General features: G+C 39.2%; 1 protein-coding gene across 2 annotated transcripts in view; it reads right to left on the reverse strand.

Annotated features, from left to right (window-relative positions):
- LOC146789259 (tachykinin-like peptide) overlaps positions 1 to 17,761 on the reverse strand; it is a 160,288-nt gene that overhangs the window by 68,659 nt on the left and 73,868 nt on the right. For both annotated transcript variants that reach the window (XM_085630874.1, XM_085630873.1), the window contains exon 3: positions 12,896 to 12,995. In XM_085630874.1, coding sequence (XP_085487000.1) covers positions 12,896 to 12,995 — 100 coding nt within the window. The remainder of the gene's footprint in view (positions 1 to 12,895; positions 12,996 to 17,761) is intronic.

Here is a 17,761-nt window from a genome sequence, read left to right on the forward strand (position 1 = left end):
GTGTTTTCTTAAATGCAAACTGATTAATGCAATAAACTCCTCATTCAAATACCTCACTGTGGAGATTATAACCATGACACCTAAACAGCATAGGTAGAACATCTTATACAAAACACCTGGCAGCAAAAAGAAGTTGTATTCATGGTTTTTCTGAATATAACTCTAATCAGCTCACTGACTCTTGTGAATATCTTTTCCTAGATGAGTTCAACCTCTTCAGGAAAAAATACAAAAGATGCTCACGCCACTTTTTTAAATCCGTCCTATGGACAACTACCTACTACAATATTGCACCTTCCATACACTTCATCTGATTTTATATTGACTTTCACAACTTAACAGCTTTCAGATTGGATGCCAGATCACATCTTCATTCCTTGAAAATCCTGACATTAACATCTCTTCATGCTAAATGAAGATGAAAATATTAAAATTCAGAGATTTCAAACACACTGACAATAAGCATTGGTAAAGCCAACAGGTCTGGTTTTAATGTGTTAAAGCGTGCAAACACAGGCAAGCACTAATGCCATCCTCTGTGCAACCTCTCTTTTTCAGTACCTCTGAAGTGTGTGCACTGATTTTATTACAAAAGCTTGTGGGGACTGCAGTTTTGTATTCCTCAAGCTTGCAGCACTGGTCAATGCACCACCACAAGCTTGGGGAATAAAATATTAACACAGGCAGTACTGTGCTGTACTTTATGATGTGTATTGTTCTCCTGTTGCAGTGTTCTATAGTTGATATTATAATGTGTTACTGATAGTGAACCGAAAAATAGGGTTCTATGGTTGATATTATAATGTGTTACTGATAGGGAACAGAAAAATAGTGTAAGTGTTTTAGTTATTTTAGTGTTTCAGGGAAGAAACATAAGGGAACTCTGTTGCAATCTCAACGGAGTTACCTTTCCGCCATGACTGTGGTCCGCCCTCAAGATTTTGATTAAAGTGGACCACAGTTTGAATACTTCATCTGTGCCATGGTCAAACTTTGGGCTGTCGGAGATTTGGCTATATGTCCACCCACCTAATTTAGAAGGGCGGCCATAAATGCCCGTTACTGCCTGGAAAAACCTAGAGGCAAGGAGCACTGACATGTGCTCAATGCCACCTCGCCATGGGAGAAACCTCCCATGAGGAGGAAGGCATTGTTTTTTTTTTATTTCAAAAAGAAAATCCCACTTTGATATTTTCATTTTGAAAATAAAAATCAATGTAACTTTGTTGTATAGCTTCATCAGGTTTGACGGGCTGTCCAGCAAAGTTACAACAGCAGTTCCTGTTAATGCTTGAAATCATCGCCTGGTCGATGGACATTTCAAGATTTGGGGGTCAACTCCTCTGTCAGGACAACAGAGTAATTTACTCAGTTACCCGGCGGAGGACTGGCAGACTGCTCAAATATAAATTGGCCCCTTAGTTTAACTTAATGTAAGATTGAAAAGAACACCAAGCAGTGGCATGTAACAAATCAAAGATCACCTCTGATCTGGGTTTTGCACAACATATCTTGTAGGAGAAATGCCCATACAAGACACTATTGAGGGCAACAGCCAGACCCTCTGCACGGAAAATGTACATCCATCAAATCTTATCTTAGACAGATAAATGGCAAAAAGAGCAGAAACCACAATGAAAATGATGTTCTGGAGTATGCTTATGTCTGTAGATTGATGTATTTCACAAAAGTACTGGAATTAAGTTCTGATTCCAACTAAGAAGCCCAATGTCTTTATTGTTTGAGTGGGAATTTCATCTCCCAGAAGGCAACAATATTAATGTCACCAAGTTCCTACTCAACACAGTCATTATTACCACCGCAAAGGAACATGATGTAATTTTTCACTGCAGAACTATACACAAATAAAACATTACATCATGCCATGATAGCTGCATTTATTGCTAACAATACAAACACCATATTGTGTTTACATTTGTATGACCAGCACATGCATTTCCAGGAAAGGGAGTTAAAGATATAAATACTTTAGTATTATGAAGTAGTTTGCTAGCAGCAAAATAGAATGACACTACATTCTTAGGTCTAGTAGTATTATATGTGACCACTTATTTTACTGTGTTCTTTATGCAACATTTTGAGTGATTGGTTTATTCCTTTAAAATATTTAAAGAAGACAAAACTATTGTTATCAAAATGAGCTCACTTACAGCTTAAAGACTGCTACACCTATCACTGTAATGTCATTTAGGGGTTGCAGCTGTGACCCCTGGCTTGCCCCTTGTGACACCCTGGGCACTGCATTTGCGATCCTTGGCCTCAGAGGTGGCATATTCAGTGGGTGGACGTCGGTTGAGGCTCCTTCTCCTTGTTTTCTGTCAATTGTTTATTACCCTAATAGTGAAAAATATTATATTATTCACTATTTGTGTAACAAACATGGAGAACAATTTGTTAGAATATAACCTTTCCTGGAAGCTGAGGTAGGCAAAAAAACATGTTTTAAAATGAAAATGTATGTTGAGTGCATGTTTGCGAATGAGAATGTGTATTTTTGAGAGTGTGCATATGTCTGAATGTGTGTGTGTGTGTGAGCATGTGGGTGTGAGTGAAAGCATAGGTCAAAGGGTGTGTGATGTAAATACTGCTACCCCTTTCATTTTGATGAATTGAGGTCCATGACACATTACCATTCTGTTTCAATAAGAGAAACCACAGAAATAAGATCAGAACTGCTCTTTTTCGACCGGTCTGGTAAAAGGTGCTACCATCTTGAACAAAAGTACATTTAAAACACTTATTTTAGCAGAGTAACATCAAACACACAAAAGCTGATGGAAGGAATGCTTGCAATAAGCCTAACCACTGGAAATTGATTGGGGTAGCACTCCAATCCACTGTTCATTTTCCCACCATGCCACCTCTGTTTGCACCCAGCCATATGCAAATCAATATGGACCGTGCTACAATACTGAGGCCAAACTGATGGTGGCATGCTATGCAAAATAACGACGAACTGGGATGTAGCCCTAAGTAATTACCAGTGCCTGAGATTAATTCAAGCATTCCATCCATCACTTTTCTGTATATTTCAGTGCAACGACATAAGTGGGAAGGGTATGCCCAGACATGGGTCCTGTATACACGTTGCCACTAGAACCAAGCTATACCTAAATCATGAGCTCTAAGAAGGGAAAATCAATCTTTGGTTGCCTTTGTTACGGTTCAGGGAGGACCTGCCCTGGCAGCACAGACTGGACTGTCCATTTTGAAGTGGAGTCAAGACTGATTTGCATTTGGCTGTGCTCAAACTGAGGTGGAAAGGTGTGCAAAATAACGATAGATTAGGATGCAGCCCTGAGTAATTCCAAATGGCTGAGATTAATTGAACAATTGTTCTTCTTATTTCCCAGCCCATTCCTTTTCGCGAAAATGTATATTTCGCTTTATGGTCCATCTGGAGTCCAATCTATTTATACATTCTGTGATCCTCTGCTTTAGTTAAGATTAAGCACTTTATTTCTGCACCAAGATAGAATGTCTACCTGCCTTCTTAAGGATGTTGTAAGGCCTGGGTGCATAGGTCATGTCACAAACCACGTTTACCACAACTGGTGACAGAGTGGCAATATAATTTCTGACTGAAAATGAGTTTACATTTTTACTTTTTAAACTTAGCCCTAAATTATATTCATAAAGCAGGATAGGTCAAGTCAATGATCATCCTTCAAGTGGACTAAATGCAGTCTAAGATCTCAAATGAGTTCAGTGAAGTCAGGGACTTCCAAACTTGTCCTTCTCGTGCCTGAAAGAGGTATATTAGCAGTCTACTGGTGCACCTAAAGGATATTCCCATTTAGAACATTGCTCCAACACAGGGCCGGCTCTAGGGCAGTGCGACCGGTGCCACCGCACCGGGTGCTGCGCCGTGTTTGCAAATTTAGTATGTTTTTAAAGCACCTGCTGCAGCGTTCCTCTCCTCCAGCAATTACCAGGCATCACAAAAATGTCAAGCTTACTCGTGTGATTAATTATCTTCCTGGAGAGAGATCAGCGTTTCCTATAGTTGAGGTTTTGACTTATGTGAAGTTAGTGCAGAGGGTTAATATGCCTGCTGCAAAGAACGTGTACCAAGTAGTGCAAATAATGTAAACAGATCAGCAGGTTACTGCTTTTAAAAGAGACATCCTTTTGTTACTTCGAATTTATAACTTAAAGTCCTAATATTCAACAGTGAGCTATAAACTTTCATCGTAGAACTGCATACACACTGCTAAGTATACATTAGAACATTGATTAATGCTGCAAAAATTTGGCTAGAAATCGATTCTTATTATTAAAGAGAACTCCCAACTATGCTGTTTCTTTTTCGACTATGAGTTTGTGCTTCTCCACACCAAGAACTCTTAAACTATACTGCCTCAGTATGGATGACATGTGACTCCTACACTTTTAGTCCTGTGGCTTATGTAACATTCCCTATACACTGATTTACACATGTATGATTGATTGTTTCTGTGTAATGTGTGTGTGATGCAAAGTGCTCTGACACCCTACACTGGTATGAGTGGAGCTATATTACTAATTCAATGCATCTGAGAGAGGGTGGTTATGGAGACTTGGTCACTGTTAAAGGGTGCTAGTGAGAGAATCCGTGGTGGAGGTGGTCATTGGGGGCACCAACTAACATTGTCACACATGGCACCACCAGCGCTAAAACCGGCCCTGCTCCAACACAACAATTTAAGCATCATCATGGCCTCATTAAGATGATGCACAAACAGAACCCTCCGTAATAAGTGTACTCGGCAATATTGGTATTTATCAGGTACGATATTTGAGTACAAATGAATAGGTAATTCATAACAACATCTTTAGAAGGTAAAATCTATTTTGCCTTCAGTGAAGAGAGTTAAGTGGTCAGACAAATCCTGCACTTTTAAAATGCCTGCACAGCAGCTCCAAAAATACTTCCATCTTGAAGCTAAAAAAAGAAACCGATAGTTCAATAGTTCAAAAGAAATAGTCCTTTTAGCTCGAGTTCTAACTAGAAATCAGGTGAGACTACTAACTGTCAGAAAACACCACAAAGACAACTCTTTCTTCTTACTGGATGCAGGGTGTCATACAAAGAGGTGTCACTTAGACATATTTTTTAGATAACCTGTCCCCAGACAAGTATAAGAAACCATCAATTCAGAACAATGAGCCATAACTTTATCTTGAACGATCAAATCAATTGCAACCACTGACTCAACAGCAAGTGTTTGGACTTTCTGAACCCACAAAATAACCTATTTAAAATATTTCCAGCATGGATCACAAACATTGTAACTTGCCTCCACCAGTAAAGTGCACTAATACTTTTTCTGCGGCAGAGTTAAGAAATAATGAGTAAATAAACATGATCAATGGCCTTAAACAGATACTCAGATACTCTTTAGGAGGCACACAATTTCCCAACTGGTAATGAAGGAACCATCGGCAAGATGAAAAATACATTGTACTAACCCTTTTTGACTTACCTTCCAACATGTGGGATCAACTCAACAAATGGCAACGTAAGCAAAAATAAGGCAGTATATAATTCAAATCCTGAAATTACCTTAGCTTTGATTCTTCTGTCAAGACATCAGCTTAGTGTTAAAATGTTATCCCAATGGCATATTGATAACATATGTATCTCTTTACCTCTTGGCTAAATACATGTGTCAAAATATGTGAAGAAACGGACAAGGAGATGTACAACAACATGGGTGTAACATTAATTCCAATATACATGATGTGATATGTACATAGTTTACTGACTGTCCTAGATATCGCCACAGACAATGGCTACCTTATATCAACTTTAGAAGTTGGTGCTGACAATGTATTTGATTTGTTTGGCAACAAACTCTCTACAATAATTAGGAAAATAGGCTTGCCTTACAAAACTGTGGGGGGTTATTCTAGCTTAGTAGTGGTACTGTAAGCTGCCATGTTCATGAACAATTCTCTCTACTTCATTCAAATTCAGCAACAACAATGTTGAGCTGTCCTTTGAGTCTATTTTGCTTTGTTTCTGTATTTTTCACCCGGAGCTGAAGTTGTAGTGATGAATTAAAAGTGGTCATATTTCTCATAAAGCACGCTCTTCATCACAAGAAGGCAATTTTTTGATTGATGGACTGGCTCTACCAGGGATTCTGTGACCCTGGTTAAATTGATTAAAGAGAGTGGGATTACATCAGAAATCTCTGTAAAGAGGAAATTGATATACTTGTGTTCAATACAGTAAATAAAAATAACAAATGCTATTAAAACAATTGACTTCTTAATAATAAAAATATAATAAGAAATTCAATAAAATCACATACATTTTGTATGGAAAAGAACTTGAATCAAATCTAATACAATCTAAATTAAAACTCAATGTTTTGATTGTCCACAATTGGGTTAATAAATGTAATTAACTTTAACATCCTTCACTAAACCATATTTCTGATGTAATCTCTTTAGATTGAGAGACCAATATTATGTTCAGGTGGCTAAAATGTGTTATTACTAAATATACTAATAAAATAGGCAAGTTGGGATCTTATACGTTTCATGAATGTAGTCTACGTTAAGTGCTTACTGGGACCCACTAGAATTCTGCCTGTGCTATATGGCAATGATCAATAATTGACACATTCCAGTGATAAGAGAATGTAATGTCTGCTCTCCACTAATGCAGTCCAATAGGCTTGATCTTCAAAGGTATTTTTGGCTAGAAATGTACAATTCATAAAGGGATTACAGCCAGGCATAAACAAATTTACTAATGTGGGTTTCTTCAACATGAATGGATATAAATCTAAAGTAGGAAATCCTTCACAAGGGGTGGGAAATGGGCATTACAAGGTGTGGTTTGGCTTGCAAGTTAGTGTACACTGACAAACACATACATTTGTGAACATTCATAAAGTCTAATCTGGAGTGATCCATGTCTCTTTCGAACACCTCAGAATACTGAAAACTTGCATCAATTTAAAAAAGGCCACATAGGATAAAACTGAAAAATTCAATGTTAAAATGATGTGATATCTGCCACTCTGCTCATAATTTAATCAGGAAACTAAGAAAGCTTAACTCGTTTTCAAAACCAACATTATTAAAATTTTACACGAAAATAAGCCAAACCGTACACATCTCATCTTAATTCAACCACATTCTGCAATGGTGAATCATATTGTCAAAAATTGGTTGGCTTGGTTAAACTAAGATGCATGCATCAAGCTAAGACTTCAACTCAACTGCTTTAAAAAGCAATCAATGCTCCAAACAATATGGACAAATGTTATATATTTCCATATGGAGTTTAAGTCTTAAGGTGTTCTGTACAACTTGTTCTAAGAAAATACTGGGCAAGATTCAAGATAGATTGTGCCTTTTATTAAAATGGGATAAAAGAACACCTGATTTACTTATTTGAGTTATCTCCTACAAACATCTGTCTCACTGTCCTGCAAAACAAATGTATTCTGTTAAAAGGAATAAAAGGATATTAATTGTGGTACAATGGTTAACAAATGATAATCCGAATTCAGAAAAATGTCATGAACATGTTGTGTAGTCATTGGAATACGAACCAGCAATGTGAAATTATTAAGACCCTTGAGGAAATACAAGCTACAGAGCAAGTAGATTGTGACAAAATCCTAAGAGTAAGGATAGAGATCAGACAACCAATTTCTTTACTCAGATCATATGCCTACAATCAATTCAATATTATATTATAACTATACTTAGACAAATGAACCAGCAACAAGTTGCTCAAATACTAAAGTGATTTTTCCATGTAAAAAATATACTATGACTAATGAAATGCCTAGCTTAGATAGGAACACACTTACCAAGGAGCACTGCAATTAATGCTTTATTGTTCCTCTGACTAGTGGTGCAACTATGATACACGAAGTAAAAATAGGTAAGTAAAGCGCAATAGACCTTTTTTCACTAATCACGATCCAAGGCAGAAGAATTCTCTATATATTGATCATGAATCACTGTCCTCTAAATACAGACAGGCACTGAGACTGAATGAAACTCATGGTGTGGTATGATTCTTGAAGGGTCAATCAATTAGTACCACAATGTGAATGGAAGGGGCATATGATAACAGTAGGTCGTTATTGGGCATGAGAGTGATAAAAAGGTTATTATGCATCTTTGGTTTTACAATCTTATGTTAGTTTAATGTGGATCATGGTGTGAGAGCCACACTGAGAGGTAGAAATGTTCTTGATGTTGCAATAACATTGTGTGCTGTTTGGGAGAGACATTTACACATTTTAGCTGCTACCTACCTGACAGCTATAGTTCTTATGGAAACAGATAATCTAATAACATGTGATGATAAATACCTTAACTTTCAAAAGAAATGTTAAGCATGTTAATACCTCGGGGTGTACATTTCATGTTTCCAACTCCTTCAGTGAATGGTGTCAGATAAATAATGGCTTCCCACATCAATGAAAATATTCTTTTTTTAAATACTGGTTAATTATTAACATGGCAACATTTTGTTATAGATGCTACCACACCATCATGTGCATATATACAGCAAATGAGGCCAGTTTTCTACTGAAATATATGGTATGGCTGGATGTGTGACGTACTAATTTATAAAGAACATCCTTTGAGCAGATGATTTTAATAGGATAATCAATAAATCTGAGGATAGGTCCCAACCCAACATGTACACACCCAATTCTAGAGAGGTAAAATGCGCTTTTAAAAATCTGGGCACATGTAATGCATATGAGGGAAGTTAAAGTGCACCTCGCTGCCCATTTTACACTTACACACATGCATACCAATAATCAGTATGTTTCTTTTTCATGATTACCTCATTGTAGATTAATCAACTATAGTCAATCTGACTATTTAAGATCGTACGATGTCTTAGTAAATGTGATCTAAATAGCGGTTTGCAGCTTTTTGGGCTACATAATTATTTATTAAAGGACCATCTCATTAACTACAAAGGAAGATATTGCATAACAAACTACTTGCGGGTTATCTTCACAGCAGAGGGCATAGCCATAGTTGTCCACGGCTCACTTGGAAAGTGCATGTCTTATGGTCGTGTGTGCAACTGGTACTAAGTGATTGCTGGACAAGATTCAAGATAGATCAGTGTCTTTCTTTTAAATGAGATAATAGAACACAAATCAGATTTTCTTATTTGAGTTTTCTTCTACCAATGTTCATCTACTTCTCCTAGCATAAAAAGTTGTATTCTTTTAATGGGTATCAAACGGAAAGTAATTGTGCTACGATGATTAACAGATGGTAGCCCAAAGCCAGAGAAATGAGTGCAGGATGTTGTGTAGTCTTTGGAATATGAACCAGCAATATGAAATTATTCAGACCCTTGTGGAATTATAAGCAAGAGTAGTCGAGAAATCCTAAAAGTAAGGTTTAAGATTAAACAGCTAATTTCTTTATTCAGGTCCTATGCCCTTAAATATTTCAATATTATATTATGACAACACTCAGAGAAGTAAAGTAGTAATAATTTGCTCAAACACTAGAGTGAAGTTTAGCATAAAATCTATGATAAGACTTAACCATGTCTTTCAAAACCTCCAAAGTACTTCAATGCATCCAAAAAGCAGAATATGCACTTGTTAAAGGAACAAATAAAAAATAGGAATTTGAGACAATTCCAAATAGCAAGAGAGACTAGTTTCTACATTGCCCATTACTACTAGATTTAGGAGGTCCACTTAGACATATTCCCTCTCAACCTACTTACGGCCAGATTATTACTGACTGTGAAACCTGTAAGTGATTCATTTTGAAAAAAAGCAGCAATTACCAACCAGGAACATTTTGTACCTGCACATATGAAATTTAAATACAAGAAAGAGAATGACAGGTCCAATAAATGTAGGGGACCCATTTGTGAGGCCCCTTGCTACTTTTAGTGACACTCCGGTGGTGCAGGAGCCTGCTCCATATTTATGAGGCAACACTAAGCCACTTTTTTGGGCTTAGTGCTGCCTCGTAAATATTGTTCCCTTTAACACAGTTTTCTGCATCAAAGTGGCATCCAATTGGGTATTGCTGGAGGCATTCCCAGCAACATCCATGGCTTTTGGACACTGCCCCAGATTTACCAGAAATTGTAAGTCTGAGACAGCCCAAAAACGTACGCCTCCCCTGGGGAGGCGCAAGGGAGGAACAACTAGGAGAAATATCTTTATTCTCCTCATATTTCCTTTTACTATGTGTGATGCATTCTGCAGCACACATAGAAAGAGAAAAAAGCCTCTTGTGATTGTTTTTATGCAGGAGGGTTTCCCTTTCTGCACAAAAATAATCATACCTGCAACGCAAAGGTGCCTGCGTTGGCGCGCGCCGGGCCCAATTTGCGCCGACGCAGCAGAAAAGGACAGGAATCTGGTAGATACAGCACATTCCTACCCTTTTCTTTTGCCGTAGGGCAGCGCAGCAGGAAGGCCTATGGTGCTGCCCCATGGCAAACCCTCATAAATGAGGCCCTAGATTCCTTCAAGTTACTGCTACTTAATATCTACCCATAGAGCATTTAGCAGTTTAGGTTGCATAGTGGCCCTCCATTAGGAACAAAGGAACAAAGAAGAAAGCCCCAATCACACTTGCTGTCAGTTGGGATTTTTGTTGAGAGCCTTGTTAAGCTATTTGTTGTGTATCATATGAAAGATCATGCATAAAATTCGTAACATAGTACAATATGATACAGATTGAGGGTGGAAGGAAAAAAAATAATATTACTTTTATGTCAGAGTATTTTCCACTTGTTCTGTGAGCCTAATGTTATACTGCAGTATGGTAGACAGGTTACCATGCATGATATGAACCATAACAATTATTGTAAACGAAGGCAAGTTAATTAGTATATATTTGTTTAAAAGCTAATAAATATGGTTAGGTGTAAAAAGAAAGAATGGTTTGCTCTGGGTATTGCTAAAAAAAAGCAACAGGATTGTTGGATTTACCATGGATTACTCTGATCTTTTGCAGGAGCACAGTGAATTCTGAATCGTGGTCAAAAATTTAAACAAATACTGGCTATGCCAATATTACTGTGCTTTGGCCTCACTCAAAGCGTTAAAACGTTGAACATCCAAAGTAGCTGCTGGTGCGTCAGCACAAAGAAGTATACATGCCCATGTGGTAGCAGCCACTTTGAAATACTTTTTTTTTTCTTTATAACAAAAAGCATTCCAAGGTGATTGCCGGTTCATGAGCACACATGTGCATGCAAGGAGTGCCATCTTTGAATGCTTTTTGTCAATGAGACAAAGCATTCCAGTGCATTCATCCAAGTGCACACACAAGTGCTAATACATCTGTGCGTGTGCATGCGTGCTGACACACTTCTGACCATCTTGGAATATTGTTTGTTATACTTTACAACCAACTCACTGTTCCAAAATGGCCGACAGTCATTGTTCAATGATAAATTGAGAAATAAAGAATGCATATGTTGTCACACAAATAAATCGAATTGAGCAGCCCAGTAGCAGTGTCTAGCTGCTGTGCCCTCACACAGTGGCGGCTCCTCCGCTATGGCGGAGGAGAGTCGCCCCACTGCTTTTAAGCACTGCAAAGTATGAAACATAAAATGATAATAACTTTAAGTTATCATTTTATGCTTCGTGCTACTTTGCGGGTGGGCGGGCTGATCTGCTCTTGGAGCAGGGGAGGGGCGGAGTGGTTTGCCCACTCCTAAGTGTGCAATGACTGTGCCGCCCAAAACAGTCATGTGCACTTTCCCTGTTCTCCATGCAGGCTGCATAACAGCCTGTGTGGAGAATATGCCCACCCCTCCAGGCTCTGGCTGGGTGCTGTGTCACGGCGCTCAGACCAATCACAATGCTGCATTGCAGCTTTGTGATAGGTCAGGGAAGCCTGGCTGTGCTTCCTGTTCCTGAAGGCAGACGCAGGAGAGCAGGAGCAGGGAAGCGGGAACCGGCGGCAAGGTAAGTCTGTTTTTTTAGTTTTTTTCACATTGCACACAACCCTGCGCTACTTCCCTTCCCGCACAATTTCCCTCCCCCCGCGCCAGCCCCACTACCCGCGAGCCACACCAGCTGCCACTGCCCACCCAAAAACAATCTAAAAAAAGATAAAAAACAGTGAAGCGGGGAAAGAGGCGAGAGGGGCAGAAAAGAAATGGGCTGGGGTACATCAAACAAGTGGGGAAAGTAGGAAGAGAGAGAATGGGTTTGGGGATGTGTCGGGAGGTATGAACAGATGGGAATGCGAGAGCAAGCAACACCATGCGCTCCTACTGAGTGCCCAAAACAAAAATGAAATTGAAACCTGCAATGTGAAAAAATAGTTCTCTGACATCAGCAGTGGAAGATACAATCAATCAATCAAAAATTCAGAGTGAAACCTAAATGCTCCAGGGGAGGGACAAAGGGAGCAAAAGGGAGGAAGTCCATCAATTTGCAAATTGGAGTAGACAAAGAAGCCATACAATTTTGAGCTCAAAGCGGATTAGGCGTATTGCTTACATTGCTGCCTGTGACAGGCAGTTAAAGCTGCCTGGAGCACGACCACAAATATACTACTTCAGTTTCATCTTTTAAAAAATTAGCAACATTTACATGATATAAGTATAGTCCACCAGTGTAATTATTGGAGCTTACAATTCCATCAATATCGACAATTACATGTTTGGCCCACGAAATGGGGCATAACATGGATTTTTGTGCACACCACACCAAAAGCCTCATGTCATTATTTTCGTTGCCTTTTTCCCCCAATAAATCAGCAGGTGTGGACTTCAATACTTATGTCAGGAAAATGAGGAGGTGTGTTTTTTTCCTCCAAACTCATAATTCCGATACGTGCTCTGGCACTCGTGCTCAAGGTCCAAGACCGAATAAATTACAAAACAGCCCCCACTTACCAGAGTTGCGTTTTCCCATTAAACCATAGAACTGATCTGGTCTAGGTTTTCTTGCAATTCGCTGGAGAAAGTTTTCAAACAGCGGCCCCTGTAGTTCATCCTAAACAAACAAGAAAAACATGTGTTAGTGTCATGAATAGCTGGTCGACAACTCATTCCTAGAGACCTGAGCGGTCCTATTTTCCCATCAGTGCAACAGTTCTCTGAGAGAGCTCCTCGCCCTTCGGGAAATGCACATCTGCTATTATATCTAATATTGTAAGGCACGATTATATCTTTCAAGTAGCAATTTCAAATGAACCCTCGGTGTGAGCTGTTAGAATAAACTGTTTTAGAAATAAGTCTTTCCAAATAACCCTGCTTTCCAATTATGGAGCACTCTCCTGCAGTTATAAGGAAGCTGTTTGGTAGAATGGGCCTGTGCGATATTTCTGTGCAGCTGTGTATCAGTTACAGTGCCATTATATCAAAGACGATTCCTATAATTATTCCACTCTCCTATCACTGTCATAAAAGACAATAACTATACTGCCACTGTCCTCTACACGATGAAAACCAGCGAACAGCACAGATTAATGTACAGACATACACCAGATTAGTTCTCTCTGAAGAGCTATCTGTGACTTGCTGACAACATTCTGCATCCATTCAGATGAAAGAACATGTTATCAGAGCTTGTAGGATAAAGACAATTTTACACACTATTATGGCTTGAAATTATCTAAATGGTCATGAGCCTTCTTCCAAAGAGGGGTGTTATGTTGATTAAAATCCCAGCTCATCTTCCACCCCAAAATAACCTGTGACTCAGCAATTTACTCAATACGTCTAGCTGCCAATCACAACCTCTTCAAAAGGTTAGAAAACTGTAGGTGCCGGCTACTCTCAGAAAATGCTTGAAGCACCACGGCATGCTTTGAAGGCAAAGAATTAAATTCATTGGGACATAGGTATTTTATGCCTGTAAACCTGCCAAAGGTAGTGCTGAACTTGTGTATATGTACCGAGGTCCAACGTTGTGCTCAGAAGCCCGAAAATTATTGGAATGAAAACAATTAGAGGAGTAACATTAGCATACAGGGAGTACTAAAAAAAATATAGAAAATCGGGGATATCTGCCTGATCATTTCTATTCAATGGTAGATTACTATCACAATTATACACATGCAAGTAAGTGCAGACAGAGTGAGAGCAGTTGCTGTAAAGAGTATGAACAATACAAGCCAGAGGGTGAGCATGTGCCCTCCAGGGTAAACATGACTGAAGGTACCCGAGCATCCCCGGGGGTGGAAAAGATAAGTGTCTGATAGATGGCAATTAATCCCGGGTTATCAGAGTGGGTGAGTCAGACTGAAGCTGAGCATACCCACGATCAGGAAGATCAAGACATGGTTAATAGAACAAAATAACAAATACCACTATATAGAGAAAACATAGAGGACTATTTGGTCAGGTGAAGATGTTCCTGAATTAGCATGTTTTCTAGAAGGTACTTGAGTGCAGAAGAGGGGGTGTTTTGTATTTGTACTTGAAGAGCATTCCAGACGCTGAGAGAAGTGCCTTAAAATGATTTGCAGAAGGCAGGCCTTCTTGAAAGTGGGATGTAGAGAGAGCTTTTGGTTTTGCATTGTAGGTTTCTTGAACCTCAATACATTGATACGTTTTCAACGAGGAATCTGTGAGTGTTGAGGGGAAATCCTTTAGAGTTGAAGCAAGCAGTTCGCAAAGTGTGCGTGTGGTTTCATTTGAGGAAAGCAAGAGATGGAGTGATATGTTCACGTTTTGTTTTGTGTTGGTCAGAGATCTCGCAGCTGCACGTGGACAGATCTCAGCTGAGCTAGTCTGCTTTTGGGAAAAGCCGTAAGGCGTTCCAAGCTGTAATCAGAGTGGAAAATCACCAGAGCTTCTGCTGATAATGTTAGGGTTTACGCAGAAAGTATTTGCTTTTGGTACTTACTGTCTGGAGTTTAAACTTACTGAAATAGCAATGGTTTGAAAATGCTTCTTGAAATGAAGGTTCTCGTCTAGGAGGGAACCAAGGCACCTGGCTTCCAATGAAAGCTTGAAATATTATCCATATATTTACATGGGGTGTTGCATGAAGTGGCGCCTTCTGGGGCAGTGAGCTTAGCCTGAAAATCTGTTTTTACCTCTGTCTCTGTTATGCTGGCTGGCACCTTAGAATAGCAGACTCATGGTGGGCGTCTTATGACCTTGAAATCCTTAGCCAACAGCACACAATGTGTCCTCTCTTACTGCAGAAAAAGGTTTGACCTACAATTTAAAGTGATTGGGAAGAGGGGAAGGAAAGTGGAAGGAATGGCAAACCTGTATAAGCCTTCGTTGCCATTGAAAGGGAGGAGGTTTGGGCAGCAGAACAGTTCTGGGCCTTTAGGGAGGCAACAGGAGAGACCATAGTACTTGTTAAGTACTTGATAGGATTTAGGTGGCCTCCTCTCGACATACGAGTTTGATCCTTTCTAATGAAGGTATATCCTGGAGCAAGAATGTCCTCCATGGTTGCCTCTTAGGCATGGTTTAGCTCGGATTCACTGAGAAATGCTAGACTGGTGTGGTTTTGAACTATACTGTTTGAAATCTCTAAATGGTATTAGCTCATCTGCAGTTCTGTAATGGTGCTTTTTTCGTTTTGAAGCATGTGTGACTGAATTATGAAAAGTTGGGGTTGCCATGACTGTTACTGTGCCATGCAGGATTTGTTCTGTTATCTAGCTTATCTGTTTAGACTTAAGGATCTGAAATGTGTTGTGCTCCGACAAACATGATATGTTGCTGAGGATCCAAGCTGTGGGCCTGAGAAGATTTTAAGCCTTGCAATATGGTGGTTTGGGCAAGAGGTGGCTTTGTAATTGTTGGCCCTACTGTTAGTTCACACTCAATTCATTATTTCCTTCTCTTTGGGAGGTCAGTTTATTTTGGCCTTGTGAGCAGAGGACCACTGTTCTCAGAATTGCAGAACAAGTCCATCCATGAAACACTTTTGGTTTTGAAGGACCTGTCTGTTCCTTGTGACACAGCAGATCAAAATATGCAGATATTCAAGCTTTGTTACTGTGGTAAGGATAGAAATGCAAGCTTTAGACTTGTTTGGCTTTTGGTTGGCAAAGGAACGTGATGAGTAGAGATCACACACTGGCAGTTGGATTCCTGACTGTATGGTTTCTCTTTTCAGGGATCATCACTGTTACCAGTTTGCTTCCAATACTTATCTGGATTATTAGTGCATTTGATAAACATTAAAGGCATCTGCCTGCAGTCTTATGTTCACAATATGCAGCTTTGACTCCCAAGTGGCAATGTAAGAACTGAAGCAGGTGACCTTACTGGGTGCCTTTCTCCAAGACATTCTGGGAAGAGGAGGAGCTGTCTGCAACTGAGAAAATCATTAACTGTGGACATGTTCCTAGTTGGTGGGTAGAGAGGATGTAACAAAGCAGGTGAAGAAAGTTAAGTGTTTAAGCTCATTTTTGGATCTCCATAGCACACCAAATCAATCCAGTAGTTAAAACGACTTCCTGACAATTCATAAATCAAATGTCTATACAATATTCACCTTTCGCACTATTCCTAAGCACCCATGAACGCCTGTGGTCGCTGGCTAATTCAAGATTTGGCTATTGCACGTGCTCTTTTTAAAAGACTGCCCAGGGACCTCACTTTCAGAATGCATGATGATTTTACCAGGCTAATAGTGGAGTCACACCCTACAATGGCAGCTGCAGTTTGGGAAGATGACTCATAACCTTCTTCAAACAATCATGACAAATTTAACAGATTAATATTCTAAGCAGAACTTTAAGAGCACATTTATAGCTGACTTAATAGGGTATTACACCTGGCAGTATATTTACAAACATAATTTTCCATTTTCTGTTATATTCAACACTACATCCTGCTGCTACACTTATGTTACTTTTTTATAGATGTAGTTTATGAAAGCATCTGCTAGTGCTACACAATGACATCTGCTATTTGAATTGTGTGCAGGTACACCAAACGTTTGCACACATTACAGCTGTCTCACCAAAGTATCAAATGTGCCTATTTAAACACAAAATCCGTCTTAGCACACTTTACTGTGCCCTTCACCTCAAAATAATAGAATTGTGTGGAGCTACTATATACTGCACTTACCTGTAGTGGCTGTGTCCAGCTGCTTTGATATAACACCATTTGATAACATGCTTTGTGTTAGCTGGCATGGTTTTTTTCACTTGTCCGAGTAGATGCATCAATATTCTATGTTCTCATTAACTAGTCTTTATTGGAGGATGAAGGATAGCAATGCCTTCGAAATATTTGGCATAAAATGCTCACCTCGTAATTGATTTAGAGACAGCAATTGTTATACATTGATTTAAGCAGATACCAATTACAAGTGCTTTTGTTGAATTGGTCATCATATTTTATTCCAGTTTACCCGAGTATACACCATCGGGCCTATTCACAAAAACATTATGGGGTATGTAAAGCAGTACTCCTGTAGTACTCTTTCAAGTAATCTTACATGTTGTTATGAATTGGACCCAAAAACATGCAAAATGTCAATAAAATTGGAATATTCAGGGAATATCATATACAATTAGCACTCTTTGCACTTTTAGCATTATTGAGCTGGACATTTGGTGCAAGTTTGGTGCCGATCCATCAACGACCCCATAGAAATATTTCTTAAAAATATCTAAATATGGCATAATTTGCAGAATTGAAAAGGTTAACTATTGCTGGCTAGCTAGTGCTAGTGCTGGCGGCCTATCAGGGCCGTGATATGGCCTCAGGTCCTGTATGGTGCTGAGGTGGTTGGCATAGGAGGCAAAAAGAGCTGGGACCTTGAAGAAGGAAGGT

Source organism: Triturus cristatus, chromosome 10 (assembly GCF_964204655.1).
Source record: "Triturus cristatus chromosome 10, aTriCri1.1, whole genome shotgun sequence".
NCBI lineage: Eukaryota > Metazoa > Chordata > Amphibia > Caudata > Salamandridae > Triturus > Triturus cristatus.